General features: G+C 47.4%; 11 protein-coding genes across 11 annotated transcripts; 3 read left to right on the forward strand and 8 right to left on the reverse strand.

Annotated features, from left to right (window-relative positions):
- Positions 1-1,320: 1,320 nt before the first annotated feature.
- N7508_002312 (putative clock controled protein (Ccg-8)) lies at positions 1,321-2,808 on the forward strand (the record flags this gene model as incomplete). Its single annotated transcript, XM_058460378.1, has 2 exons — positions 1,321-1,498; positions 1,571-2,808. 2 exons carry the CDS (start codon positions 1,321-1,323, stop codon positions 2,806-2,808), a joined length of 1,416 nt encoding a protein of 471 aa, XP_058323910.1.
- Positions 2,809-3,774: 966 nt separating this feature from the next.
- Positions 3,775-5,276, reverse strand: N7508_002313 (type III PLP-dependent enzyme; the record flags this gene model as incomplete). The annotated part of the gene is made up of 4 exons (XM_058460379.1): positions 3,775-3,866; positions 3,919-4,485; positions 4,542-4,937; positions 5,027-5,276. The coding sequence occupies 4 exons, from the start codon at positions 5,274-5,276 to the stop codon at positions 3,775-3,777; spliced, it is 1,305 nt and encodes a 434-aa protein (XP_058323911.1).
- A 1,438-nt stretch (positions 5,277-6,714) lies between these two features.
- On the reverse strand, positions 6,715-7,476 carry N7508_002314 (agmatine deiminase family protein; the record flags this gene model as incomplete). Its single annotated transcript, XM_058460380.1, has 1 exon — positions 6,715-7,476. The coding sequence occupies one exon, from the start codon at positions 7,474-7,476 to the stop codon at positions 6,715-6,717; it is 762 nt and encodes a 253-aa protein (XP_058323912.1).
- A 775-nt stretch (positions 7,477-8,251) lies between these two features.
- On the reverse strand, positions 8,252-9,873 carry N7508_002315 (MFS transporter; the record flags this gene model as incomplete). Its single annotated transcript, XM_058460381.1, has 6 exons — positions 8,252-8,736; positions 8,798-8,900; positions 8,951-9,615; positions 9,674-9,731; positions 9,784-9,804; positions 9,865-9,873. 6 exons carry the CDS (start codon positions 9,871-9,873, stop codon positions 8,252-8,254), a joined length of 1,341 nt encoding a protein of 446 aa, XP_058323913.1.
- A 1,080-nt stretch (positions 9,874-10,953) lies between these two features.
- N7508_002316 (uncharacterized protein) lies at positions 10,954-11,538 on the forward strand (the record flags this gene model as incomplete). Its single annotated transcript, XM_058460382.1, has 3 exons — positions 10,954-11,094; positions 11,220-11,259; positions 11,360-11,538. The coding sequence occupies 3 exons, from the start codon at positions 10,954-10,956 to the stop codon at positions 11,536-11,538; spliced, it is 360 nt and encodes a 119-aa protein (XP_058323914.1).
- Positions 11,539-11,602: 64 nt separating this feature from the next.
- On the reverse strand, positions 11,603-13,270 carry N7508_002317 (MFS transporter; the record flags this gene model as incomplete). The annotated part of the gene is made up of 2 exons (XM_058460383.1): positions 11,603-12,573; positions 12,640-13,270. 2 exons carry the CDS (start codon positions 13,268-13,270, stop codon positions 11,603-11,605), a joined length of 1,602 nt encoding a protein of 533 aa, XP_058323915.1.
- Positions 13,271-14,012: 742 nt separating this feature from the next.
- On the reverse strand, positions 14,013-16,620 carry N7508_002318 (membrane copper amine oxidase; the record flags this gene model as incomplete). Its single annotated transcript, XM_058460384.1, has 4 exons — positions 14,013-14,937; positions 14,996-15,290; positions 15,346-16,208; positions 16,259-16,620. 4 exons carry the CDS (start codon positions 16,618-16,620, stop codon positions 14,013-14,015), a joined length of 2,445 nt encoding a protein of 814 aa, XP_058323916.1.
- Positions 16,621-17,787: 1,167 nt separating this feature from the next.
- On the reverse strand, positions 17,788-18,819 carry N7508_002319 (uncharacterized protein; the record flags this gene model as incomplete). Its single annotated transcript, XM_058460385.1, has 1 exon — positions 17,788-18,819. One exon carries the CDS (start codon positions 18,817-18,819, stop codon positions 17,788-17,790), a length of 1,032 nt encoding a protein of 343 aa, XP_058323917.1.
- Positions 18,820-20,858: 2,039 nt separating this feature from the next.
- On the reverse strand, positions 20,859-22,442 carry N7508_002320 (SMI1/KNR4 family protein; the record flags this gene model as incomplete). The annotated part of the gene is made up of 2 exons (XM_058460386.1): positions 20,859-21,249; positions 21,316-22,442. The coding sequence occupies 2 exons, from the start codon at positions 22,440-22,442 to the stop codon at positions 20,859-20,861; spliced, it is 1,518 nt and encodes a 505-aa protein (XP_058323918.1).
- A 513-nt stretch (positions 22,443-22,955) lies between these two features.
- Positions 22,956-23,476, reverse strand: N7508_002321 (hydrophobin family protein; the record flags this gene model as incomplete). Its single annotated transcript, XM_058460387.1, has 2 exons — positions 22,956-23,104; positions 23,158-23,476. The coding sequence occupies 2 exons, from the start codon at positions 23,474-23,476 to the stop codon at positions 22,956-22,958; spliced, it is 468 nt and encodes a 155-aa protein (XP_058323919.1).
- A 2,226-nt stretch (positions 23,477-25,702) lies between these two features.
- Positions 25,703-26,596, forward strand: N7508_002322 (uncharacterized protein; the record flags this gene model as incomplete). Its single annotated transcript, XM_058460388.1, has 1 exon — positions 25,703-26,596. The coding sequence occupies one exon, from the start codon at positions 25,703-25,705 to the stop codon at positions 26,594-26,596; it is 894 nt and encodes a 297-aa protein (XP_058323920.1).
- Positions 26,597-26,773: the final 177 nt, after the last annotated feature.

Raw genomic sequence — 26,773 nt, forward strand, 5'->3', positions numbered from 1 at the left:
TGATTCGAACACACGCGGGCGAACCCACTCGCTTAGCAGGCGAGCGCCTTAACCACTCGGCCAAACTGTCACGTGTTATGAAGATTGAACGAAGAACTAAATTCATATTGTCAAACAAAAATCGGTTTCTGCGGGAGGATGGAATGGGTGATGCTCTGGATAGTGCATGTACGTCGTCGGCGACGTATGCTTCGGAGATAGGACAGTAAGAGTATATCAAACTTTGACAACAAATCATGGGTTTAAATCAAGGAACAAATGAAAAAAAAAGTCTTTAGATTCGATTTGCAAAGAATTCTACCCAATGAGCGTGGTTTGGTTGCATTCCAGCTTTCCGTCTCCCAAGCGAGTCCCACCAAGCTTTACCTTTTAAACTCGAGTTTTTGGCATTACAACAAATTCCTTGATTGCCAGAGGGGCTTTGCATATATATTTTACGCATGATCAAAGGGTTTTGTTATGCGGATAGACCAAGATTGTTCGTTCTATACAAACAATCGCCATATACTTCGCAGACTTTCTTTGTGCCCAATATTTACAAAGTCCCTGTAGATCTTCGGGTACCTGAATTGGTGGTCAAAGAAATTTGCCACACCAATGACAGTTTGGCCGAGTGGTTAAGGCGCTCGCCTGCTAAGCGAGTGGGTTCGCCCGCGTGTGTTCGAATCACATAGCTGTCGATTTCTTTTTCTTTTTTGTCTGTTTTTTTTTAGTTCCAGGCTCATTTTCTATCATTTTTGCTGCCTCTTGTATAGATACCATATTGTAATATGACAGGGAGCATTCCAACGAACATTAACAGGAAAGGGTAGGAAATTAGGCAGTACGAGCAGATCCTAGCACATGTTGGGGTACATGAACGGTCCTAACTTAGTCGAGTTACATTGGAGCGGATGACGCGAAGGAAAACGAGTAATGATTAACTAGCATGGTCATAGCGGTGGCTCTTGGATGTAGGACAGTTCAAAATGAGGTTGTATACTTTGGGTAAAGATTCTCCCAGAAGTATAGGTGTAAGGCTGCCCCGGACTATCAAATCAAAATTGAATGCGAGCATCCAATTTTCTGGCTAAATGGTTTCGGTAAGCTCGATGTCAAAGACCCAAGAGGGGAAGAATATGCCTAGGCTGGTAAGAAGTGTTGGGAGTTTGCATGTGAGAGGCACTTGGCGGGCCATAGTGAAATGTATGACGGAGGAAGTACTATGAATGTGATCCTTACTAACCTTCCCGATTGGGGTTAGTGGCTCAAGTGACATCTTCACGTGAAGATGAAACTCCGAATCTCTTGGGCTCACTCTCCCCTCTGTAAGGACCCGCCATGGATGCCCCGAAAATTCCCAGAAAGAACGCCACAGGCCCTCTGACCTCCAATTCGCTCTCTCCCTTCCACCATGCCCATTCCTCCATGATGGAAGAGGATCGCTCACGTCGAGCTGCCAGTGTACTATCTATGGATGATATCGAGGCCGCGCAGGCCTTGGAGGGACTGCGTTCCGGTATGATATGCCGAATCAGCGGTTCTGGGTGGATTTTGCTGTACGACAGACAACTCAACTAACGACTCGCAGACTTCGGCCAGTCTCCTCGAGCATCACGACAATCCCTTCCCATCGCTTCACCGGACCCACCACCACCAGAGCCACTACTGTCGCTATTGACGTCCTCTCATCCCCTTATATCTTCTGCGATTAACGGCTCCGTGTCTGCGTACGCAACCTCGAAGTCATACTCGCCGCGTTTCAAGTCCGGCGCCGAATTTATTGAGCGAAACATTGGCTCACCTGTCGCAAACACTGTCGGCACAGTTGGTCGCAAGACTGGTGTCGAGAGTGGTCTTCGTTGGGCGCTCCAGCGACGAGACTCTACAAACTCAGACTCCAAGCACGCCAAGAAACGTCGCAAGATGGACGGTAATGTGTCGCCCAGAACGATGGATATTGAGAAAGGACAGGACGGCGCAGCGCACCCATCACGACCACGGAGTTCCTCAGACCTGTCTATGTCGGAGTCACTGCCACCGTATGACGAGATGAGGTCACCCCACTACGAAGAGAAGCAAGGACGGCGCTCTTCGCCGACATGGCAGAGCCGACTAGTTATTTCAACATCCGGTCTCGGTGTTGCTATGAGCGACGAGTCGCTGCGCAGCCTGCAATATTGTCTGACCTGGCTTCGGTGGGCCAACGGACGACTCGGCAAGGCGATTATAGCCCTGCAGAGTGCCGTGACCGAGTGGGAAAACCAAAAGGCCCACCAGCAGGGTCAATCACAGGACGTCGAGGCTGGAGGTAGTCGCCAGGAGAATGCTTCTCTCCTGATCCAGCGCATTCAAGCTGTCAAGGCAGATGTCCTTTCAACACTCAAACAGGTGGTCGACGTGGTGTCCAAGTATGCGGGCGGTGCTCTACCAGAGAACGCCCGCCATCTGGTGCGTCGACACCTTACCTCTTTGCCGCACCGCTTCCAAGTTGCATCCACCTCGCAGCCACCACCAGACTCTCCGGCCGCATCGTCCGACGCAACAGTCAGCGCTCACCGTATCCTTGTCCTGGCCAATGAAGGTCTAGACATGATGGCACAAGTCAGCGGTGTCGTCAATGATACGTTGGTCAGTGCTGAGCACTGGTGTGAGCGCCTGGGCCGAAAGCGACCCGAGAACCGAGCTGGATCCGATATGCCGGAGAAGCAGGGTGAATCCGCTGCTAGTCCTGACGCTCAACCCTACGGCATGGATATCAAGCAACATGTTCTCCCTGAGACTGCTCACCAGGAGGACGTTCAGATGTCCGGTATGGAGAAGGCTTAATCTCACCCAAGAGTTTATATCCTCTTGACTCTCATTATCTGTTTCATCTTCTTGCATCTTAACTTACTCGTCTATACTCTCTCTGTCTCTCTCTTTGGTTCTGACCTCATGTCTCTGTGATGTTTCTTTCATGATTGATATCCTCTTTTGTTATTATTACTGTTTCGTTGTTTCTGTTGGAAGGAACCTCTCGGGAATGAGCCTGGTGTTTTTCTGGTTATATGCGATGCTTGATTCATGTGGACGAGCTGGGCCATCCTTCTATTCTGGTCATGGACTTTGTGATTTTTGAGATAGATATACGCAAGAGATTGCTGGTTCAAGCTCACTGAATGCAGGATATTCATCGGTCTTAAAATTTTTGAATTTGCATTTCGGATGTTGTATTCCTACACCACGGCCTGAGCAAGCGGTTTTTGGACTCAGTTAATTATTCTCTGGTGCTCAGCTTCCAAGGCTGTATATCGGTTTTGGCTCTGACAAAGGAAGAGTTTTGGTACGTTTGGTCTAGCTTTGGTTTCACAATCCCCTGCTCCCTAGGCCTTCTTTTAATATTTCGACATATATCTTGGTAAGGATTATATGTTCCGGCTGGAAAATCAACCATCAAAGCAGCAATAGTACCAAGTGGGGGTCAAGCCTGATACTGAGACCAGAATGGCATTCAAAAAACACGTTCTAGCTTTAAGTGTGGGACGAGTGCTTGAGGCTTGGAAATACCATCTCTGGTCTTGCCTATGTCATTTGTCCGCTCGTCGTTTCGGAATATCGAATGGAATAAGTGTATCAATATCATTCTGAAAATTATCAATGAATGCTGGTGTGTTTATATACAACTATCTCCAATGCCGCAGTAAGCTTAAGACACGCTTGAAACACGGCGCTTTTGAAGACAAACATCCTTCCTATTTTGAAAACTCCACCGAAACATCATGAAACCGAAACACAAAGGATAAACAGCACAGCCTAGTATGAAGGCATTGTCTCGCTGTTCACATAAAAAGTATCATATGTACTACTGAACCCATTGAACTGGGTTGCAGTGGTAGTGGTATACGCTGCAAACATATTAGCTTCATGATCCATACTGAATGGAGCCAGATCACTCACCTCCCATATTCTTATACCTGAGCCAATCACCAATCCTGACCTCGGATTCAAGAGTCACCTCCCGGACAACACAATCAGTGCTATCGCAAGTAGGCCCCCAAATCGAATATCGATGTCCATCAGGCCTTTCACTCTCATCACTGGCCTTGATCTTAGTTGAAGCGGCACCCTTCCTCTTCCCAACCAGATAAGGAACCATAATCTCCTTCTCCATAATCACATTCATGAAATTCCCATAGACACCATCATTCTGATAGAGCATATCCGGAATTCCAGCAGTGGCCGCACTCCCAAGTTGACGTCGCCGTGAGATCACTCGACATGCAAGGGTATAAACACTGCGGGCAAAGAACCGACCTGGCTCCGCGATGGTTGTAATACCAGCAGGGAATTCTGACCGAATCGTTTCTCTTAGAAATGGAGCCAGGGCCTCGAAACAATCATCCTGGAATCCACCACCAATGTCGAGAAGATGGGGTGTGAATCCTAACTGCTCTGCTTGTGAAAACGCCACTCGCGCATCTTTAATTGCTTTGCAGAATGATGCTGTGTTTGTAGCGCCGGTTCCTGGTACATGTTAATCAACCTGATAAACAGAGCTACGACGATGTGAACTGACTTACCAACATGGAAACTAACGCCAATAACATTCAACCCCAATTCCCACGCCCGTGATAATAATTCCTCAGTAGTATCAAGCTGGGCACCGAATTTCTCACCTAAGCAGATAAAGGCGCTGTCATCATTTGCATAGACTCGAAGTAACAGTTGGGCTTCGGGCATGTGTGCTTTGATAGTGTCTAGCTCATCGATGTTGTCAAATGTAGTGCGTAGCACGCCAACCTCGCGGGCGAACGCAATGGCTGCGGGGGCTTTACATGGATTTGCGAATAGGATCCGAGCAGGGTCCACGCCGAGGTTGAGCACTGTGCGCATTTCTTCTATGGATGCGCAGTCGAAGTTTGTGCCTAGGTCCGCGAGGACTTTGAGGAATGTTGGGTCGCAATTGCATTTGACAGCTGGGGAGATGTTAGTTTAAACCCGGATACCAAAGGCATTGTAGTTTATTTTGGTTGGCCGGAAATGGAAAGGTAGTACGATTCCATACCATAATATGGACGTATTCCTGGTAGGTTCTGGGTCCATCGGCGATGCTGTCGAATGACTTGCCCTAAATCGGCGACGAAGAAGGATTCATCGCCACCAACAAGAGAGCGTTTTGCTATGCGCGCAATGTTGCCTTCAATTGCCAGATCGACCAGCTCATCTGGGGAGCATTTCCGGTATTCGACATTGTGGGGTGCGTGGATGACTTTTCCAGGAAGGATAGTCTCACGGGGAACGGGGAGCAGAGCCATGACTGTGGAGATGAATCGGTCGAGTAGAATTTGGGGGACTTGAAAATTGGGACTTTGAAACAACATTACAAGACATCCAGCGACCGAAAAGACTACGATATCAAGTATATGAATGTCGTTCAAATGATATGTATTCTAGGATCCCGTGTCCCGGGTACAACGCTGTTTATAGAGCTTTGTTAGCTGCAGCTTCTTCGCCCGCGAACAAAAACAAAAAAGCAGGTTTGCACGCAATTACAATACTGCATTACGTTGAGTTCTCACGGAAATAATAAGCAATGAGTCGTACTAGGCCAAGTGCTCCTTGCAAGACCCAATCAAGCTGCAAAAGAGCCAATGATATTTGCATTGAGATATATTTGATGCGTACCCTAGGGCTTCGCCTGTAGTAGTTGCAGGACGGGGCATGAGGGGAGCTGCACCTTAGAAAAAGATCAGCGGAATGAGACAATTCTGCACAGATGAGGACTCGGTATGAATATGATGCGGTCATTGGCTGTTGATGCTTTGTGGATTGCATGGTGTGGAGTCCTAAGGAGTGAGAATGTCGAGATGTATGACGAAACTTCAAGGCTGCATGTCACACAGTAGGGCATTTCTACTTGGACTACACGGCTGACTGCGATCTAAAAGCAATGTCTTATATCATTGTCATATAACTACGTACAGCATCAGGGCATCCTGTATAAGTGTGAAGGCTAAAAACAGGGCGTGGCGAGCTCGGGTTATTAAGCCCAAGAGACTGAGGCATTAGAATCATATACATGCACTAGCGGCGGTCTAAGGAAATACTTTTATGTCATAGAAATCACAACAATCATAACATGCAGGAACCCCGAGACTTGATCTTGATGTGCGCGCCGATCTAAGTGGGTGCGGCTGAGGCCCAACAGAAAAATAGAAAAAGTGCCCCCCCCCCACTATGTATAGCATCATTTGTTTCGGGTCTTGTCTATGCGCATGCACATATATTGCCTTGGTCGGGCATTTAGACCAATTGGTACTCTGCGATCTGATACGCCACTAAAAAGGACCCTGGGGTTTCTGCACGGCTTAGTCTTTGCTTTTTCACAGCTGAAATACTACAGTACTGTACATGAGAGTACTTGCAGATCCTACGTGTGGGGAACAGAGGACAGTTCCAGACCTTTGAACCGGGACTTTTCGACTTTGGTGGCATCAATACTGCCCAGTTCCACTTGAGATCGGCAAATCAATCACCCATTGTTTCCAGAATAACAACGCAGATGTCATGCGAAAGTAAATCAGAACAATTTTGCACGGCTCCTAACGTCCGCAAAATACCTCATTCCAGGGCGTGATTAGGATGAATGCACAATGATTCCAACTTCATTTGCGCCGTAGCTAACAGACCAACAGTTCGGCCACAACGCCACATCCATGGACTCATTGGCCGGGATTCCACCATCGGAGCCTGCTAAGCGACGCAGTGCAGCACTCCACCAGTAAGGGGGATTGCACTAGCATTCACCTGCCTGATCACCCGCCCAAAGGCAACGCCCTGCAGAATCTCCAGTGCATTCTGATCTCTCTCTTCATCACCGAACTGAGAAATAACGACACAACCATTCACTAAATAAATGTTGACATAGCTCGCCGACAGCTCATCGTGATCAGACATCACCAAGCCTCGTGGGTCCGGTTCCTCAATACGGTGGATCTGCAAGCGCCGTCCCTTAGCGTCCGTCTCACGGCCCAGAACCTCGCGGATCTCGGCAGCCAACTCCTGCCACAGGTCGATGGCAATGGCGTGAGGTTTCAAGTGTGCAATTTTATGACGATGCACGACCCTCGCCTCCGCATCCATGTGTACATCGGTAATGTCCATATTGCGCCGACCAGGGAAACAAATCACTTTCTTGATACCCAGCAGTCGCTTCAATTCAGCTTCAATATTACCCTTGGTCATTCCTGGGTTTCGCTTGTCGCAGAAAACACTACTCTTCGTGATAAGCAAGGTCCCCTCGCCGTCTAGAACAAGAGCGCCACTCTCAGCACGAACCGGAACGTCAATTTGCGTGACAGCGCTGGGGATGCAGTCATGCCTGACCACCCGCCACGCGAACTCTGTGTTCTCCCGTAGTACATCATCATTCATCAATGGCCATTGCTGACTCCAGCAAATCCCATCATCCCCAGACTTCTTGTCATCCCACTCGTTGAAACCGAACTCGAACATGCTCCTTTTGTGCCGCATACATAGACTGGACCTATGTCGCATACCCAGCAGTGATTGGTTGGACATAGGATGAGGGTTAGTCTTGATGCATCTTGACAACCGATTTGACTGGGGACTCCGCCATGGGATGCCTTCGGGCCACACGTACATGCGAATGGGCTCGAAGTCAGCAATTTTTGCTGCTAGCTGAATCAATTCATGGCGCTCTGACTCTGCTGGGAAGTGTATCTGCCTTATTGGACTCTGTGTCGGCTAACTTCTGCAGTTTCTGAGAATGGAAGTTGGCTATATTCTGATGTATAATAGATGTTTGAGAGGGTCTTGCGAAGTCTCTCGAAGAGCTTCATGTTGATCGCTCGTGCATTTCACCATCTTTCGAGCATCAAGCTGGAATGCTTGGCTTTATCAATCCCGCAGTACGGGCTGCCTTGACCTTTGTGGATTCTGTGCATCATCGATTGGGTAAATATGACTACCTTGACGTTACGCACAGTTGCCAAATTGTCTGTTTTCTAGCTTATGCTTCGATTTCGACACCACACAATATCTGATGCGTGGGACAAAAGACCTTCAAGAAAATATCATGCACTCCGCAACGCATATTGGTTGATTTGTGCCAAGTTTGGACACCAAAGGAGTTTGAACCCCCTCACAAAAAAACTTGAAGTGATGAGTCTTGCTCACACTACTTGCCTTGCAGTCATCTAGCGAACGTCAGATCCAGAATGGACCAGAAATATTACTTTTGCGTCACTATATACAGTCCAATGCAAGCTTACTCCGCCAGCAAGGGTTCCCGGTCCAAGTCATCGTCAGCAGATTCAGTCCAAGTATCCTCTACAACAGCACCACTGAGGAAAAGCATAGGCAGAGCAGTAGCTGCAGACAGAACTCCCAGCGCAAGTGTCATGACCTTCCAGCCATATCGGTATTCAACCATCCCTCCAGCCATCGGACCCAAAGCAAGTCCTCCAAAGTGTGCCATATTCTCTAAACGAAAAGCTTGAGCCACAGCACCTTTTTCGCCGAATATTTCGGGATCTGCAGCTTCCATATCGTCCAGAACGCGTTGCATGTCAACTATAAGAGCTGGCTCGCTTAAGTCGATGCAGATTCCGACTAGAACTAAGATAACACAGAGTAAAGCTTTGTGTGGTGCCGAGTTGTCTTCCACGAAACGAAGACAGACCAATGTTGGTGCTAGAACAGCAAAACTTGTGAATGCGATTATGCGGGATCCGATACGGTCAGATAAAAGTCCTGTCATGTAGGTTAGAGTGAGCTTTAGATATAGGACAGAATCGATGGTATGGATGCTCACCGAAGAGAGGCTGAAAGATTGCAGCTGCGGCGCCTGGTAGGAAGATCATACCGGCGCCTAGAACGTTCCAATGAAATGTGTCCTCGACGAAAATTGGCAGAGTCTGTATAATGCATTAGCAGAACTTCCGTGAGCATCACATAGATGGCATACCGCATCAAAGGCAGATACCACAAGAGCCCCAACGACCACAGCCCAGAGACTAATAAGAATCCGTGGCTGTCGCAAAAGTTTCCCCAAAGCGAAGGTGCCCTTGGAAATAATCGTAAATGAAGGTGTTCGGTTAGTGATAGTCCCATACGGCGGCTGCTCGGAGACATAACCATTCTCCTCAGTAGGCCGTTCATTGTCAGCAATACACAACCAACGCTCGGCTACTCTCCTTTCGACAACAGCAAGTCGAAGAAAGAAGTCAAGAGCAGCTATTCCAACAGCTGTACCAAACACCGCATAGAACCCTCCAACCTCGTACACCATTCCACCAAGCAAGGGACCGGACATGAGGCCCAGTGTCATGGCAGTACCAATATACCCGATCATCTGTCCAAGACTAGCTTTATCAACTGTATCCGTCACAATTGCCAGACCAGCTACGGATACCATCGCCGTTGCTGCGCCCTGGAGTACTCGCGCGATAACATACCACGCCACAGAGTGCGAGGCCATGAATATCACCATAGATGCAAATAATAGCACGAGGCCAGAGAGGTATGGGCCCTGGCGTGTCCCTGAAACGTCGAGCATGTATCTGAATAGCGGACTGCATACAAGGGCTGCAATGGCTTCTGAAACGAGGAGGATGCTGTTCCAATATTCCCCTGTTGAAGATCACTGCATTAATAAGTCTGTCTTCATCATTTTGTGGGAATCACATACTATCTTCAAAGGGTACTCCAGCTCTGGATACCAAGGCACTTGGCATGACGGGGATGATCTGCAGCCAGTCAGGTGGGGATCGGTCTTGGTCTTGCTTGGAGCGTGGTTACCATGGCATATAGAAAGAGGTCCTGGATAAGAAAGTGTTAGCTATATCATTCTATCCGCGTTTCTTGCATTGAAGGAAGTACCGTAAACATCGACAGCGAAACAGCAGTAACGATAAACGACTGCGACGACCTCAGCAGTAATAACCACGGTCGCTGATCATGAAGCTTCAAAAATGGCTTGGACCAAGTCATGATAAATGTGAGCCACCGAACAAACTCGGAGATAACTTAACGGGACAAAAACCCTCACGGAAAGACGAAATTTTAGCAGCGTCGAGTCCCAAAATCCAAAATCGGGCAAGTGGGCATGTTGTCCTTAATGATCAGTTCTGCCTATGCAGCCCAAGACTTAGTCTGCAGTAGTATCCCGCAATATGGCAACGATTATCATCGGGAGGGGCAGTGTACTCAATTCTGGCTGTGATTCCAATCAGGTTTTGCGCTAGATGCTGCAAGGGAGATCCGAGGACCACCGCTAGTTCTAGCCTTGGGCATCATAGGTACTGACACGAGAGGTTTTCTTTTGCAGCGCGCTTATCTAGCGCTTTTTTGCGCTTTTGAGCTAGGTTGTCGCTTTTACGTGTCGCACGCGGGATACCATATTGGACGGTATATCACCGATCTACAAATTCCACCACTTACTGACTCTTTTGTTCGCATGATCTTTTATTGAAATTATTGCTCAAGATTGCAATACTAGATTTGGTATACTGTCGCTTCCTTTATCGGGGGGATATGATGGCGAATATAACCTAGCAAGGATAGGATAGTTGTACAGGCTTCTTAACAGGTATAGACAGCATATTGCTATGTATCTCTTCCACCCGGTAAATTGAGAAGCCACCATGTCATTTACCTACAGAGAACACAAGAATATATCAAGAACTCGATATAACAGGCCAAATCAATGCGCTCACCGAGACAGTCAATTCAGACAAACTCAATGAAGCTACTCAGCTACAGGCCTTGACCGCCGCCCGTGCATTGCTAGATATTCTGGAGCCACCGGTCGAAAGAATCATCCAGGATGTTGTGATGGTGAGTCTCGATTCAACCGTGTCCTGCTGAGGGACACTTCGCAGGGCTGAATGGAGATGAACAATAAGCTGAACAAGCCTAAAGTACTGACGAGATTGAATAGAACCCACCCCCATATTGACGCCTATACGCATGGGTGTTCAACTCGGCATATTCACTCAAATCAGCCAGAAACCAGAGCGGGGAGTACCTACCCAGGAAATTGCAAAAAGACCGGGAGCAAGTCCGATCGTCGTTGACCGTTTTCTCCGACTTCTTGCAACAACGGGATATGTGATTTAAAGTGATGCACAAAGATTCCACCCGATGTGGAGCCTATGGCGCATCATTTCTTCACTCCTTAGTCTGTCAAAGGTAAGAGGTCATAAATCTCATTCATGGTTCATTGCTGACCTCAGACACTCGGGTATACTTCATGCATTGGATCCTCCATGACCGGTCAGACGAGCGATGTCGGGCTATCTGAACGAAAGATCCTGGCTGCAATGAAGACGGATATTCCAAGCTGATTCTTTTCTTTTTGAATAAATCCTCCCAGATACAATCGGGGATCTACCAACAGCCTGCATGAGAGTTATGATGATGGTGCAAGTTGTAGCTTTTGAGCACTCGGAAATGCAGTGGAGAGATTTGCTTGAATCTGTCGGATTGTCACGAGTTACTTTCTATCAATCCCCTGGAAATGGGGAGGGTATCATGGGGGCTATGAAGCTATAAACTGAATATAATATTGACATTGCCAAAAAAGACCTCTATTTTTCTCTTCCTTCTCAGTAGACGGTTATGCCACTCCTTTTTCTGCCGCAGCTATTTGCTGTATTGCATCGAGACGTTTTTGCGACAGGGCGGCATACTTGCATCTCGTTCGGATCTGCGCACCATATTTGTAAAACAGAAAGGGAAGAGGCATGCAAAATACCGACAAAAATGCCGGAATAGATGAAGCCCAATGTATGCCCAGACCGTGGTACATATACGAGCTGAACAATGGAAATACGGCTCCGAAAGTATACCGGAGGACCGACATTCCTGCCAGTACCGAAGCCGAGTAGATGGTGTACGAGTCAATGAGGTAATTGACGATCCCCATGTAGATTAGCAGCAGCCCAAAGCCGAACGGAACGAGCGCTGCGATACTACACATCCAGTGGATAGACGGCGAATTTGTCCATGCGAACCAGAAAAGACCAATCGGGATAGTCACGGCAGAAGCCATGCAAGGGGGCAGACGAGCCTCCGGCGGAGCAAATCCATCGTGTTTCACTTGTGCTCGTATGAATCTTTTGTTATCCCACATGGTGTAGACAACGCCACACAAGACTCCAACCATGACACCAAGGAATGGAAGGCCTCCAACACCCGCGTTCCATCCTCTGTCCTCTTGGTAGACGATTGGAAGTGCTTCGAAAAGCATGTAGAGTACACCATAGATCAGGGCAGCGTAGAAGGTGAGAAGAAGCACAATGGGTTCACGGAGAAGAAGCACCCAGGGCATAGAGAAGGCTGTTTTCAGTCGATTCGTCACCGAAATATTCCCTCTTTCAATATCCAGTTTGCTTTGATAGCATTTCCCCGTCAGTTTGGACAACTGGGCCGCACGCTTTCGGAGAAGGACCGGTGCATAGGTTTCAGGAACGCAAAAGGCCATGCAGATCCAAGCTATGCCGGCTATAACAGCAAGGAACCCCTCGACCCATCTCCAGCCTGCATTCATTCCGAGAAATCCACCTATAATGGGCCCTAGAGCGGGTCCTAATAGGTATATCAGCACTGCTCAAGAATGCGTCCGCTCGTTGTCTGTTTGAAGATGAAGCTTACCTAGATAAGGAGTCGATGCAAATAGCAGCATTGCCAAGCCACGTTGTCTAGCCATAAACATATCTGAAATCACGCCGCCAGCATTCGTGAGAGGAGCAGAGCCAAAAGCTCCTCCGAAAAACCGAAGAATCAACAGGGTTTGGATATTCTGAGCACACGCGCACCCTGCAGAGAACAAGGAAAGAGCGAGGAACGAAATGAAGAACGGGATTTGTCGGCCAATAGTTTCACTTAGAGGTGCCCATAGCAGTGGTCCAACAGCGAATCCGAAAACAAAGAGGGATAGACCGACAGTGCCGACCTCTCTTTCGATATGAAAATGATCGATGATGCCTTCAATGCTACCACTATAAGCGGAAGAAGACAGCGATATAACAAATGTTGCAATTGCTGTGTTGAATGTAATAATGGCTTTTCTCGTCAGGCTAAACTGCATGGGATTCCGAGGATCGTTCGCCAGCCATGTGACAACATAAGGGTCGTTGTCAGTCCCTGATCCTTCATAGTGGTGATGAAGCACCTCTTCAGTGATGATTGATTGGTCGGTAAGCAGACGCCAGAATGAGATATGTTTCTGAGTTTTGACTTCTGTGGCGATTATTGGATCGGCTGCATTGTTGTTGGCAACCATAATGATCGCTAAGTCGAATCAAAGAGAAAGATGTAGGAATCATTCGAGCGCAGATTGAGGGGCTTGGACAAATAGTGCGCAATGATTTTGTCAAAATTTCAATCAGATCCAATATAACATTTGAATCGGCTTATTCGCAGGCAAAGTTCAAGATTTGACACCCCTAGAAAGAAATGGAGGGATGGTAGAAATATGTTTGGAATGTGTTTAGACTGATTGCAGAAAACTGGGGCTCAGTGTAAAACACGAAAAAGAGCGTGATCTGCAATTTGAAAGTAGTGACCTATAGTCTGGAGACTGGGAGATGGATTGTATTTGAACGCTGAGACCCACCCGGAAATTCGGCACGTCAAAAATCGTTTCGGCTAGCCGCCAGAGAGGTGTCAAAGCGAAAATAATCACCGATATTCGACTTTCGGGCGTTTCGGTATCTCGGCGCTTTTCGGTCATAACTTTTTGCCGGATCTTGAACACCGGCCAACGGCATACATTATCACCATAACTTCGTACTCTGCATAATATTTATGTGCATGTCTATTTATCGAACTTCAACTTGTCGAAAGAACGCGATACAGATTCGTGGTGAAGCATGGATTGTAGCGCCAGTTTATGGCTAGCAGATGATCGATGGTTCAAAACTCAAGCAAGGGTCACTAGACAAACCCTTGTGTAATTATTCGGCTAGCTGGGCTATGACTATTTTCATCACGAAGCTATACCGACGTTCATGATACCAGACTCTTTAGGATATGCTATCCGTCTCATAGTAAGGATCATTTGGGTCATAGGGGAACTTCCTGACCACAACATCGCCGACATAATCCCATAAGTCAGACTCAGCTGGCTCGAAATCCAACGTACACTGGTCATCATGTTGGCCAAATGTGTGAACTGCAGACACATTACCGTCCTTATAATCCACTCTAACCATATTCACTGTTTCCCGACTTGGATCACCAAGCAAATAGTTCAGTGGCATGAATTGCACACCTGAATGTGCAGTAGTGAACACTGTATTAGGAAGATCACCTGTGTGTGGAACATGGTGCATGCCCAAGTTCAGCCACACGACTAGATCTTGCTGTGTGAGATTCTCGCCGTTGAAGAACTCATCGAAGTTGATAGGCGGATTTTCCACGTCTTGGGAGTTCTTAGCATGAGCGGATCGAGGCTCTGTGTCATGATGCTGGGTAATTTGGACATCATAGTTGGCCCATTGCGCGGCATTGCGAAGATTGGTCGAGTTTTCGACGGTGAGGTGAATGCTTCCTGTCGAGGGAGAAATACGATATCCCCGATGCTCACCATAGGGTGTCGTCTTATCCAGGTTGAGTACTTTCACCTGGGTGGCAGCGTTGGCAGCCCAGTTAAATCGGCTTTCATCCTCACTCTCAATGTTTGAATGTTTAATCTTCATTGTATTGCGGGTTTTGTTGGACCACGCAAATGTCTGGGTGGTTGGGAATTGATTAGTCAACTGGATAGTGTTGTTTAGTCCAAGGATATCGAAGTCAGCCTTGAAGTTGAGGACGTGGTCATGCATTGAACCTGAGAGTGCGTCGTGAATATGGTAGCCAAACTCCTCGTTGTGGGCGTAATAAGCTGACTGGATATATCCAGATGCCCGCACTTCAACGCCGACAGATCCATCCATATAGAAAGAGTAACTGAAATATCGCGTTAGATACAAAAGAATGTTTTGGTTTGTGTGAAATTCTCACGTACCTGAACATGTAGTCGTAGTTGCCGACTGTGGACACAGAGCGAACCGTAAAATAGACGTTCTTCGTGATAGACACATAAGTGTTGCTGCTATGGCGTTGCATCGGGTAATCCGCATCATATTCAAAGAGGCAAATACTGTGAATGTGCGTATGGGTAGTCTCTTCTTGATAGAATGTGCTGTTGAGATAGGTTGCATAAGATGGGCAGTCGTAACCCTTGGCCAACTCGAATGCGTAGGGCCCAAAACCATAATAAGTATCAAGGTACGAAGTCATGGATTGCACAGGGTCGTTTCCTGGTTTAAATTAGCGACGATTCAGATTGATATACCATAGCGGAGAACAACTTACCAGCGTAGTGGGCAAGAGCTTCCTGTAATCCCAGCTCGTATAGGATACGCTGGCCCTTGTACCGAATATCATGTAGAGTCATTCCGACATCATGAGAGAAGCTGATATAGAAAGAGAAGTCCATCCATTCGACATACTTCTGCTCCACATCAACCCCGAACCTTGATCCCGAAGGAGCAACAGAAACAGGAGGGTAGGATCGATCATGCGGCAGGACCTTTCCTCGTTGATCAGTGTGTGCCCAAGTGCCGTCGATATTTGCTCCAAGTTTATCAAAACCTGGGCTGTAGAAGGCATTTCGGAAGGCTTCAGTTGTTGGGTAGAAAATGTTATTGTACAGCCACCCCAGAACCTTCCATTTTGATGCATCTCGGCCGGTAACATCTGAGTGCACGTACAACCCCAAGGGGAGCAAAGTTGAAGAATCAAATTCATCGGTTGGATTATGCCAGAATTGATCCCAACGGAGGATTCGACCATTTTCTTGCGATAGAGGGTCGATACCCCAGAGCCCGATCGTGTCATTGTCCAGTCCGAGGGCCGTTCCATTCCAAAGATCGAGAGTAATGTCAGCTATTGAGGTACTAATACCCAGCAGCCACGTGTCGTACATAAGAGTGCTATCTGCTTCGACATTTCGGATCTTGCCTTGCGTTTTACGAGTATATGGATACTCAAGTGGCTCCCACTTGGTCTTTCCATTCACAATTGGCAGAGGACCAACAAGGATGTCCGCATAGTAAGGGTCAACACTTGCTCGGTGATCGATTACCACATGGGCATATCTGGGCGGTGCTTTACCACCATGATCGATGAAATGAAGAGAGTTGGTCTTATTGGGCTGCATGAGCTCGACGAGTTCACTTCTGAGTGTTAGCCAAAGCCGAAACAAAGGTGATAACATATACCATACATAGTGTTGTCCCAGTCTCCAGCATCCTTGGCGATGGTCAAATTCAGATCAGCTTGTTTGAACAGCCATGACAGGACACTTGCAGCTTCGGGGTCCGTAAGGCCGGTCCAGATGTTTTTCTTCGGGGCATGGATTTCAGTGAAGTTAGACTCAAGACAAGAACCAGCTTCGCTTAAGCTACGTTCATGAACCAGATCTCGATCATTCAACTTCTGACCTAATCCTCGGTAAAGGTCTCGTCTACTATCATGGTTCTGTTTTGGTGAGGGTCGTCGGAGATCGGTGTGAAGTCTACCAGCAGCCGGGTCGACCAACGAGGCCAGTCCTAGCGCTACAGTAAGATACCAAGAGCTGCCAGGCATACTCAATTTGTGGAATCCAGATGTTTTCTGTTTCCAGCAAAGTTCACTTCGCCTTCCAGTCCTCGGGCTTTTATAATGTTACACAGTGTGCCTAACAATATCATCTCGGGGTTCAAAATACCGCCATGATTTGATCATGTCCCACAATAGTTGGGGGAAAGATTGGAGAGAATGCACATATCAATCTATCAGGCTTCCTTGACGGTGCATTTCGCAAGTACTTGCTTGTTTCGAGGGTTTCTTTAATCTCCATCGGCCTATGACCAGGATGAGATAGGCGGGTGCGACGATGTAAGCCAATACTTGGGGATTTTGTTCCTGAATCCGCATAAGATATCTTTTTAAGCGATGCCAGCCCCTCACATTCGCATCTTGGCATGAGCAGCCACAAAGTTCCTATCAGTCTGATTCTTATCTCGGCAAGATTCCAACCACTGATAGGTGCCCTCGCCTCGATCTATACCGGCTTTTCTATATCCTGTTCCGATTTCCGGGGATGTTCCGGGAAACTTTAAAGTAATCTGTTGGGATTTATCCCTTGGCAAAGAGTCATAGCTAGGGCCTGTGTTATCGGTTCAGCTATCTGTGACTTTGTCCTCCTGCTAGAACCTATACAAGGAATTCAAGTCGAGCAGATATTGCATAGCAGGAATAATTCTAACAAATAAAAACTGTAATAGCAGGGCTACACAATTTTCAACTGTCAAACGTGTAAATAACAGGAACAACGATGCGTTGACCAATCCGGGGATGATATTGACCCCGCAAGAAGGTTGTTTCATGCTTTCAAAGATGCAATTTGGACCAGAAAATCACATTTTCAACTACAGTCCTTTAATATACAGCAGGGGCCATAAGACTGGTAACGTTGCCATAAAATATTAGACAATTACTATTCGACATCCTCGAAACGATTTGCCATTTCATGCGTTTTATGCACGGTCTGAGCAGCTTTTTTGAAATATTGTCATGTTCACATCCAAGTTCATGAGGTGAATCAATTAAATTGTATGACGGCAGGGGATATAAAAGACTTATGCCCCCTGTTGTATGACTTGTGTGCGGGTATAAAGAAATCCATGGTAAATTGGCGCGGATTCAAGTTCGAACGAATGTCTTTATCACACTTTCGTCCCCACAAATTTCTGTGCCGCATTCCCAGAAACATTATTTGGTAGCAAATATCCCTCTTCTTGGGTATTCAAGCCAATAATCCCATCCTGTTCCAAGATAGACAGTGATGATCTGCAACATATAGACCCCAGCGTCCTGAACTTGCCATAGATGCCTCCCATGATGAAGCAACAGCGCATAATATGCTAGTATGACCAAAGCCTCGTGCTGTTTTGCAGCCAGCAGTGCTGTGAACTCTGATGACCCCAACATAGGCCATGTGCAAAGCATATGATGTCGATTCCCCTGTTCCTCGTCCGCTGACACTGCATCAAATCCGACCTGCAGGTAATCGATAACAGGCAAACATGTCTTCTTTTCATCTTCTAGCAGCGACTTCGAGCCGACTATCAGTTCCCTGACTTGTTGGCAATCGTGACCCCTTGGCTCCCGTGCAGTAAACTGAGAGCTCCACGATAGAATAGGCTCAAGCTCGGTCTTCATTAATTGCGGCCAAGCAGTCATGGCAATTGTGTGGATACCTCTATGCATCTCGACAAACTGTACATAGCTTGTCATGAATTCATCCAAGCCTTCCGGAGGTCTTTTCGCGAGTGTGTCTGCAAGAAGCTGATGTCCAAGGATAGATGAGAAAAGAAGAACAGCGACACAATTTGATTGATTGACTTCCGTGCCAACGGCAGTGAAAAGTGATGCAGCACTAGTTTGAAGGGTGACAGCTTGATGGAGATAACTATCTGGGCGATCAGGGTGAAGATATGCCAAATGACGGGCGGAGAATGCAAGCAGTTGATGCAAAAGATATGGCGACTCTAGACTTGTCTTCAATGCGAAAGCCAGCTCGGAACCTGTGGAATCATCGTTGGCGGTTAGGCCAAGACTGAAGGTATCTTTGTTTGTGGTCAAGTGAATGAGCAGTTCCATATGCTTGAGGTTGATGTTCTCTTCGGAGCTTTGTCCGTGGTGACTTTGATCATTATGAGCCTCATGTGAAGGTGGGTTGGACAGAAATGTGCTGGTCTGAGGATAGATACTGTGCAGAGTTTCGCGCCTTGGACTCTTCATATTGCTCTGACTTTCAGGCTGGCTATGAGGTGAGATCTGGCTTTGATAGCTGCATTCTCGCTCGGAATTGATGCAGAGACGGCATATTGGGCGGCCCTCATCACACTGGTTTGCAAAGACTCAGATTAGCCATATAGAAGGATGCATAGTAAGCCCTTACCTTAATATGCCTCTTTCGACTAGTTCACACAATTAGTTGGCTACACAAGCGGAATCCCTAAAGATTCACGACACTTAACTCACCATTGTAAGCAACCCGCTCGTGATTTCTTGTGGCGGCGACGCAGCATATCGCAGGCATCCGGCGATCATAGACGGCAGCTCACGTCCAACACGCGTATTATTGGTGAAAGTCTTTAAATTTATTACGCCCTGAAGCACTATATCAGAAAATTGAGGTTCGTGCTTAGATGGCTTGGAGGTGTGAGAAGTGGAGCCCCGAGCCAACCGTGGGCCCTCCGAAGTACATGTACATGTAGTCCACGGGTATCTCTCTCCGGGTCGAGCAGCTTCAGTCAAATTTGCGTATAAGTTAATATCCATATGAAAACTCACTCTTGAAATCTGGTTATAGCACGTTGTCGCTGATATTTGAGTTGGAAAGAATTTCGGACTGCTGCCATAGGTGACTGTAGGCCTGGCCACTGTTTGCTGAGCTAATACGCGTGTTACCTAACACGCGTGTTCGGCTTCGCCCCGATCTATAAGTGAGACATTTACAATCTCTTGACACAGACTGATTCATACGGAGCTTTTATTTAGATGCCTTGTCAGATTCAACATCTTGTCAATTTGTTAGGCGCAAAATGAGAAATGTTAATTGAAGAAAGGGTTCTCGCCCTTTCTTTATTGAGAATAATTTGACATCTTGCTATCTCGCAGTACGAGCAGCACTTCTATTCATCTGACATGCCAACTCTCCAAACCTACCAAGGCGCCTATCTATGGCGCTATGTACCGAGTTTACCCCTCGCTGTCACCTTCACCGCTCTGTTTGCTCTTGCAACTGCAGCCCATGCCTGGAAAATACACAAAAAGCAGATGTGGTTTTGTCTTCCATTTGCCTTTGGCGGAATTAGTGCGAATACTCTTCTCCAGATTTTGATATTATGTGTACCTGATATGTCTGACATTGCGAATTTCCCTAGGTGAAGTGATTGGCTATGTTATGCGAGCAGCGTCGACATACAACACGGGCAACCTGATACTATACGTTATGCAAAGCGTTTTCCTCGTCATACCCCCAGTCTTCTTCGCGGCCACACTATACATGGTATATTCTCGCATCGTCAGAGCCGTCCATGGAGAGTCATTTTCCCCGTTCACCATCTGTTAGGCTACAAAGATTTTCGTGACGGGTGACATACTGTGTCTCCTGATCCAGGGAAATGCTTCTGGGCTTTTGGCCGACTCAGATACCACCCTGACTGGTGATTACATTATCATCGCCGGACTGGTCTTGCAAATTGTTGTTTTCGTCTGCTTTATGGTGTGTTGTGGGATATTTCACAGGAGGTTCCGTGCACACATGGTCGTGACTGGTGATTCGATCGGTATACCTTGGCAAGCATGTCTCAACATGTTATACATGACGTCCACGGCGATCCTTGCGAGAAACATTTTTCGGATTGTTGAATTTGCTATGCAATCAGTGAACGAAGCTGGATACCTTGTCACCACCGAATGGCCGCTGTATGTGTTTGATGGTGCATTGATGCTTTTAGTGATGGTCGGCTTCTTTGTGTGGTATCCAAGTCGACTACAAAGTAGGTCAAGGGGCCCTGTTATAGATCCTGCGATACACGGTGCTCAGCCTGGAAGGAGGAATAATGTGTCTAGCGCTGATGGCTCTTGTGAAATGCAGGCTGTTTGCGGGATAGTGTCCGAGCCGAAGGAGAGGATGGGATTGACATAGGTGAAGCAAAATTTGTTAAATGGCCCGTTCCATATTATCCCGCTAAAGTGTACCGAGAGGAATAGCTCTTCTCTTAATATAATGCGAGAAAGAAAGCTGATGAGAGTTGCATTCAATCCTAGCTTTAATCCTCTTCTTGGCTTTCGTCCTCTAATTGGTATTCTTCTTTCTCGCCCAGCTCAAGCATTTCCTCTACCTCTTCCACGCAGCTTGCAACATAGTCTCTCACTGAGTTATACCGGGCAATGCTACCCATCCAAGGCGCCCAATGCCAGTATCTATACCTTTTGTCTTTGATCTTTTCGTCGTCATTCCATGCCGTAGGCCGCATGTAATAATGATAGAACCCATCACTCTCTGACCCTGATTGAAGCTCAATCAAGTCACTGGAATCGAGGATTTCGTCATCTTCCTGGGTAAGGCTATCCCATGAGTTCTCTGCATCTCCGTCGTCAAAACCAATATGTTGAATACCGGCTATGCCTCCCCCGAAAAGATGCCATCCACCCTGGAATCTAATTCATCTGGTTAGCCTCACAGAACAAATGTTTTTACACGAGGATGGGGTCAGAATAACTTACCCGTTCGCCACTCGGACCATGTCTTTCAAATCATCCGGCAGTTTTCCGACCTTTTTCTCGGCTGCCTTAATCTCCTTCTCCGTGGCAGGATCATACAAAATTTCCTCTGCAGTCTTCACACCCATAGCCCGATATTCCTTAGGATGCGTCTTGAATGCACCCTCCGCAAGTCGATTCAAAAGCTCCTTCCATCCAACTTTCGATTCGTCCAGCGCCCATTGCCTGCCATGCTTCGCCCGCAGCTCCAAGGCCTCAAGAATCTTCTTCACCATGACCTCGGCATCCGCCTTGGGAATGAAAAACGGATTAGTTTCCTTCCCACCCCGAGCCAACAAAGGCAAAACATCATATATACCAGGAACCATAAGAAATTCCCCCAATGTACCCCCATTCGCAAATCCATCCACCCTCAACGCCTGACCCAAGATATCCGCCGCAGTCTGCTGTTCTCCCACTCGAATGGCCATCTCTACAATAAGCCGTCGATACAAAAGCCAACACTGTCTCTGGCTGTTTTCAGGTCTATTCAACAACCAATGTTCAATTGGAATTTCAGGCATAGCATAAAGCTTCTGTCCAGCTGCGAGGGCTTCTCGCATTCTATCCTGTGGCGGATAAGTTCCTGGCGTAGTCGTTTTTGCTAGCAAGCGAGCACACATCGCCAACATCTTAGGATCATCTGTTTCGCGCCAGATCAATGGGTCTTCCGGCTCAGCGAGCCCGTAACGATCAAGCATCCAGCCTGTACGGGTGCATTCGCGATATTTGCCCCATTGTTCTTTTGCTAGGTATGTTGCAAGTGGGCCGCGATTGGGCTTTGGGGCGTCTTCTGGTCGTGGGAACGCTTCTTGGTGTTCTTGCCAGAAGATTTCTAGGGAGATAGGTGTGTATAGCGGGAGATCAACCCGATTATCGTCTCTTTCGATGAGATTTTTTCCCAGTCTGAATACCCCTGAGGCAATTTCGTGGGCCTCGGTCAAGTGGTTTGATAAGAGGAGGAGGTGCGCTAGCCGCAGGATGTTGTGGGCTGCTTTGGAGGGGTCTTTGGGGTCGATGTAAGACTTGATCAATCTTGGCAGTGTGGTGGGCACTCTGGGCCCTTCTGTGTCGATCCATTGGATAACCATGGTGAATTGAAGCTTGGATAAAGCAATTGCACTACGCTTTACCTGAATTTGGAGAGGGGACTTTTTATATCAAAAAGGAGGCTCAAACCTTGGTCGAGTGATGTGGGGCTGTCTGCCTACGGTTGCCTAGTCTACCTACATAGGGTGTGGGGCGGCTCTAACCGTAAGCTTGCTGGGGCCATTCTACGCAAAAGGATTATTACCATGTGTATGCAGACCAAATGAGGATTTGCTGAGAGGGTAAGGTCGATAAAGGGAGATTGAATTTTTCTTGTTACGAATGCGGTTATGGTATGGTGCTTTGTGTCTACTTGGATACTCCTACGATGATGGCAAGGTTTGAAAGAATTAGAGCGGTATGTATTAAGCAGAGACAAGGTTACTTATATGATGGTATATCATAAGGCAATGAATCTCGAACAAATATGAAGCACAAAAACAAATGAAAGATATGCCACAGGCCGTCTTGAACTTTTCCTCCAGAGGGAGCACGATCGCGAATAAGCGAGCTGCTTACAGGATGGAACCAAGGGCAACACAGGGGAGGCCGGCACCAACAAGATCGGAGCTGGCGGTGGAGGGAGAGTTGGCGCAGCAGGCAATGTTCTGCTTGCAGCGCTGGTTGAGGAGGTCCTGGATGGGGACAGCAATGAGGATGGGGACTGCGGGACTGTTAGTATCGAAATCATGACATGGATGATCGAGAATAGCTTACTCTGGACGTCGAGCTTGGAGCACTGGTCGAAGATACCAGCACCATCGGCACCGGAGCCAGCACCGATCAGGTTGCTGAGAGTGCCACCGAGGATGCCGGAGTTGACATCGGTGGTGTCACCGGCGTAGGTAGCCTTGTTGCAGCAAGAGAGCTGAGCCTGGTCACCACACTTGGCCTGGGCCTCCTTGACGGTCATTCCATCGGGAACCTTGAAGCGGGGACCCTCGTGACCCTCGACGGAGTTGTTGAGTGCCTCAGTAGGGGCGGCGGCGGCGAAGCCAGCGAGGGCGAGGACGACAGCGGAGAGAGTGAACTGCATTGTGAAGGTAGAGGTATTAAAAAGATTAAAATCTTGTAAAATAAAAAATGGTGTGAAGGTTTGGATGATAGAAGATGGAGAGAGATAGAGAGAACTGTTGTGTGAGAGAAGGAACTAGAAGATCATTCAGATGCTTCCTTTTATCTTCAGAATCTCACTGTTTGGGCACGAGCTGATCGACAATCGCTCATAGTAAAGGCCAAAAACAATACTCCCACTTTTGCTCTCGGAATGCCCTACGCAAGGGTTAGATCCCAGCTCGCCCTGATCATCTCTACCTCCTAGCCATTCCATTGGCCCTTGCCCTTGTTCCGGAATTTTAGCATCAATTAGACGTGCCCCTTGTTCTTGGAGATGCGTGAGCCCTGCATGCCGCCCTCCCAGTGGTATTCTTGAAGGCTACGCTACGCCCTGGTTCGGTTCGGGATCAAACGTATCCTGGTTTTGGACCACATTGCTCCAACTTGCGAGCCTCCGATGGAGCACTCATTAAACTAGTCTCTGCTTTGTAAGTTAGATACCAGACTGAAGTCCTTCCATAATTGATACTCAGGTACGGGGCATGTGGTAGCCCGATCGTCTTGCTCCGAGGAATGCTGTACAACCCAATCAACGGCCCTTAGAGGTCAACGTAGTCAAAGTAACGGCTCTGACACCGGTGGCGTTTCATCAGTCCATTTTGGGTTGTTCTGAGATAGTTAGAGGCACGCTACTGGTAGGAAATACCCGGCACCATGCAGCTGAACGCCCCTCAATTTGGTCTTGACAGCGCTATCTACATCATTCTTCCCCTAGTAAAAATCTCTGTAGTCCAAATCCCTAGCCATTTTGGTCCCACTTGTCTCTCGATCCACGGGAATTTGAGATCGCCGTACCATGCCGATCTTGATCACTTTCGAGGCTCGCCCTGCTCCGAGGCATAGCTTGCTATGTTACGATAGGCAACCATACTGATCTGCGCCCTGTTTCCTTGATGTAAATAGCAGAGGTCCACAGGGAGTGAATGTCGGTCTTCTCTCATGCTGCAAACGATGAGCCTTGATCATAGTTCTGTCGTTCGTGCTTGATCTAGATCAAAGATGTAGAATGAGTCGAATTCAAGGTTTAAAGATTCTCAGTAAATCGAGCTTGCATATTACTGAATGCATCACTTCGGATACCATGTGAATGTGTATTTGCTTTTGTGATCCGTGAGCAGGTAGAAGCTCGAAGTTGAACAGTCCATAGCCAGGCTATACGAGCTCGGTTTTGGATTGCCAAATATTGATCTTGATATATATACGTAGTAGTGATCAACCCTTGCTATACGCAGATCGAGCGTAAACTTCATTTAATAAAGTAAATAAACATCATGAAAAGTGATGGTGAAACTTGGAGGCTTTTCCATCCGAGATATATATTCCTGGATCGGTATAAACAACAGCGGTAAGTAAGTAACTCCACCTTGACACTGACCTATTCATACATATTGACTTCACGATCTCCTTGAATTTGCTATTAAACATCATATATATCCTCAATCAATAGAAATACCAGATAAACTGACTGTAGTTGAGATATAACGGAATTGAGACGCCAGCTGCTGACTCAACATGCACCCGCTTTAGGAAGTTCAACTGGCCTTGAACAAGGGATGTGGACTTGATTCACAGACTAGCGAAACAGCCCATTTGGTGCCTACTGTATATGATTTCTACCATGGTAGTAACCATGGTAGTCAGCTAGTCATAGCCCTGAAGTAGCGGAGTTATCAAGTCTCCACATCAAAGTAAGATGAACAAGCTCCCCCGAATTACTGTTAAAACCAATCATAAACCCTCCACATGCAAGCTTTACAGGGTCCTATTCCCACACGAGCACTTCAGTAGCTGGCATTGGACAATGGCGTTGAAATTCACCCGACGCGGGCAGTTGTTCGCCCGCCACTAAACCATTTATGGTCTAGCGCCACCCAGTTGCACCGACCGGGGTCCCGCAGCCTCCGATTTAGACTACACAGCCCTAATCTTGTATACTTCGTAAGGCTGAGTCGGGAAGATATGCCAGCGATTGAACCGTGGGATGGACCGAGTACTCGTATAAAGAATCATGAATTCCCTAGGCAATATCTATCATCAGAACATTACATCCACAATCAAACCAAAGTACCACCTACAAGCTCAAGCTCCAAGTTTCAATATCCACAACCTACAATCTACGATCTCCAATTCAAACCACACCACAAAAATGACAATCGCCTTCCTCGGAGCAACAGGTGGCTGTGCAAATGCCTGCCTAGCATACACCCTCCTCAACGGCCACAAAGCCCGAGCCCTAGCACGCACGCCCTCAAAGCTCACAACCCTCCTCCTAGAGCAACCAGGCATAACACAAGAAATACTAAACAACCAACTGGAGATCATCCAAGGCGACGCCACAGACATGGAAAGCATAGCCAAAACACTCATCGCCAACTCCGATTCCAACTCAGCCAACCACGCTCCCACGCTTGTCAACAGCATAATCTCCGGTCTAGGCGGCGCACCCAGCGTGTCCTTCAGTCGTGAAACGAAGTGTCCCACATCTAAGTTCAGAGTTCCGGCATTGCCACACATCGAACTATCTAATCCGAATGTCACGGAACAGACCACTCGCACATTACTTGCTGCTTTGAGAATCATTGCCTCACAGTTCGAGAGTCTTGAGGCGTATCGCGCTGTCGCGCCTATGGTTACTGTCATTTCGACGACGGGGCATCTGCCCGGAAACAAGGATGTGCCATTGTTATTCCGGCCTATGTATTCTATTATGCTTCCTATCCCTCATGCGGATAAATTGCAGATGGAAAGATTGCTTGATGAGGAGGCGGGCCTTGGGGAGAAAGGGGTTTTGGGGGCTGGGGTTGTTGTTGTTCGGCCTAGTTTTTTGACTGGGGACCATCGGGTTCCTGTTTGGGAAGGGGGCGCGGCTGAGGGGGAGACGAAAGGGGATGGACTTGGGAGTGTTAGGGTTGGGACGGAGCAGGATCCGGCTATTGGGTATACAATTTCTAGGGCTTTGGTTGGGAAGTGGATTTTTGAGGAGATTGTAAGGGGTGGTGGGAAAAGGTGGGTTGGAGAGAAAGTGACTATTACCTGTTAAGGTTGCTTTGGGTTGTTTGAATTTTGGGGTTGTGTTCTTTTTTGTTGTTTTAGACTTTATCCTGTGTACCGTGTGTTATTTGTGTCCGTTTAAATTTGACTTGTTTTACTTGAGTAATGTATAACTGGAAGTTGGGAGCAATATACTCCATAAAAAATTCAATGCGCTGTATCGGCT

The sequence above is a fragment of the Penicillium antarcticum genome (assembly GCF_028974205.1).
Source record: "Penicillium antarcticum strain IBT 31339 chromosome Unknown utg000002l_segment0_segment0, whole genome shotgun sequence".
Classification (NCBI taxonomy): Eukaryota; Fungi; Ascomycota; class Eurotiomycetes; order Eurotiales; family Aspergillaceae; genus Penicillium; species Penicillium antarcticum.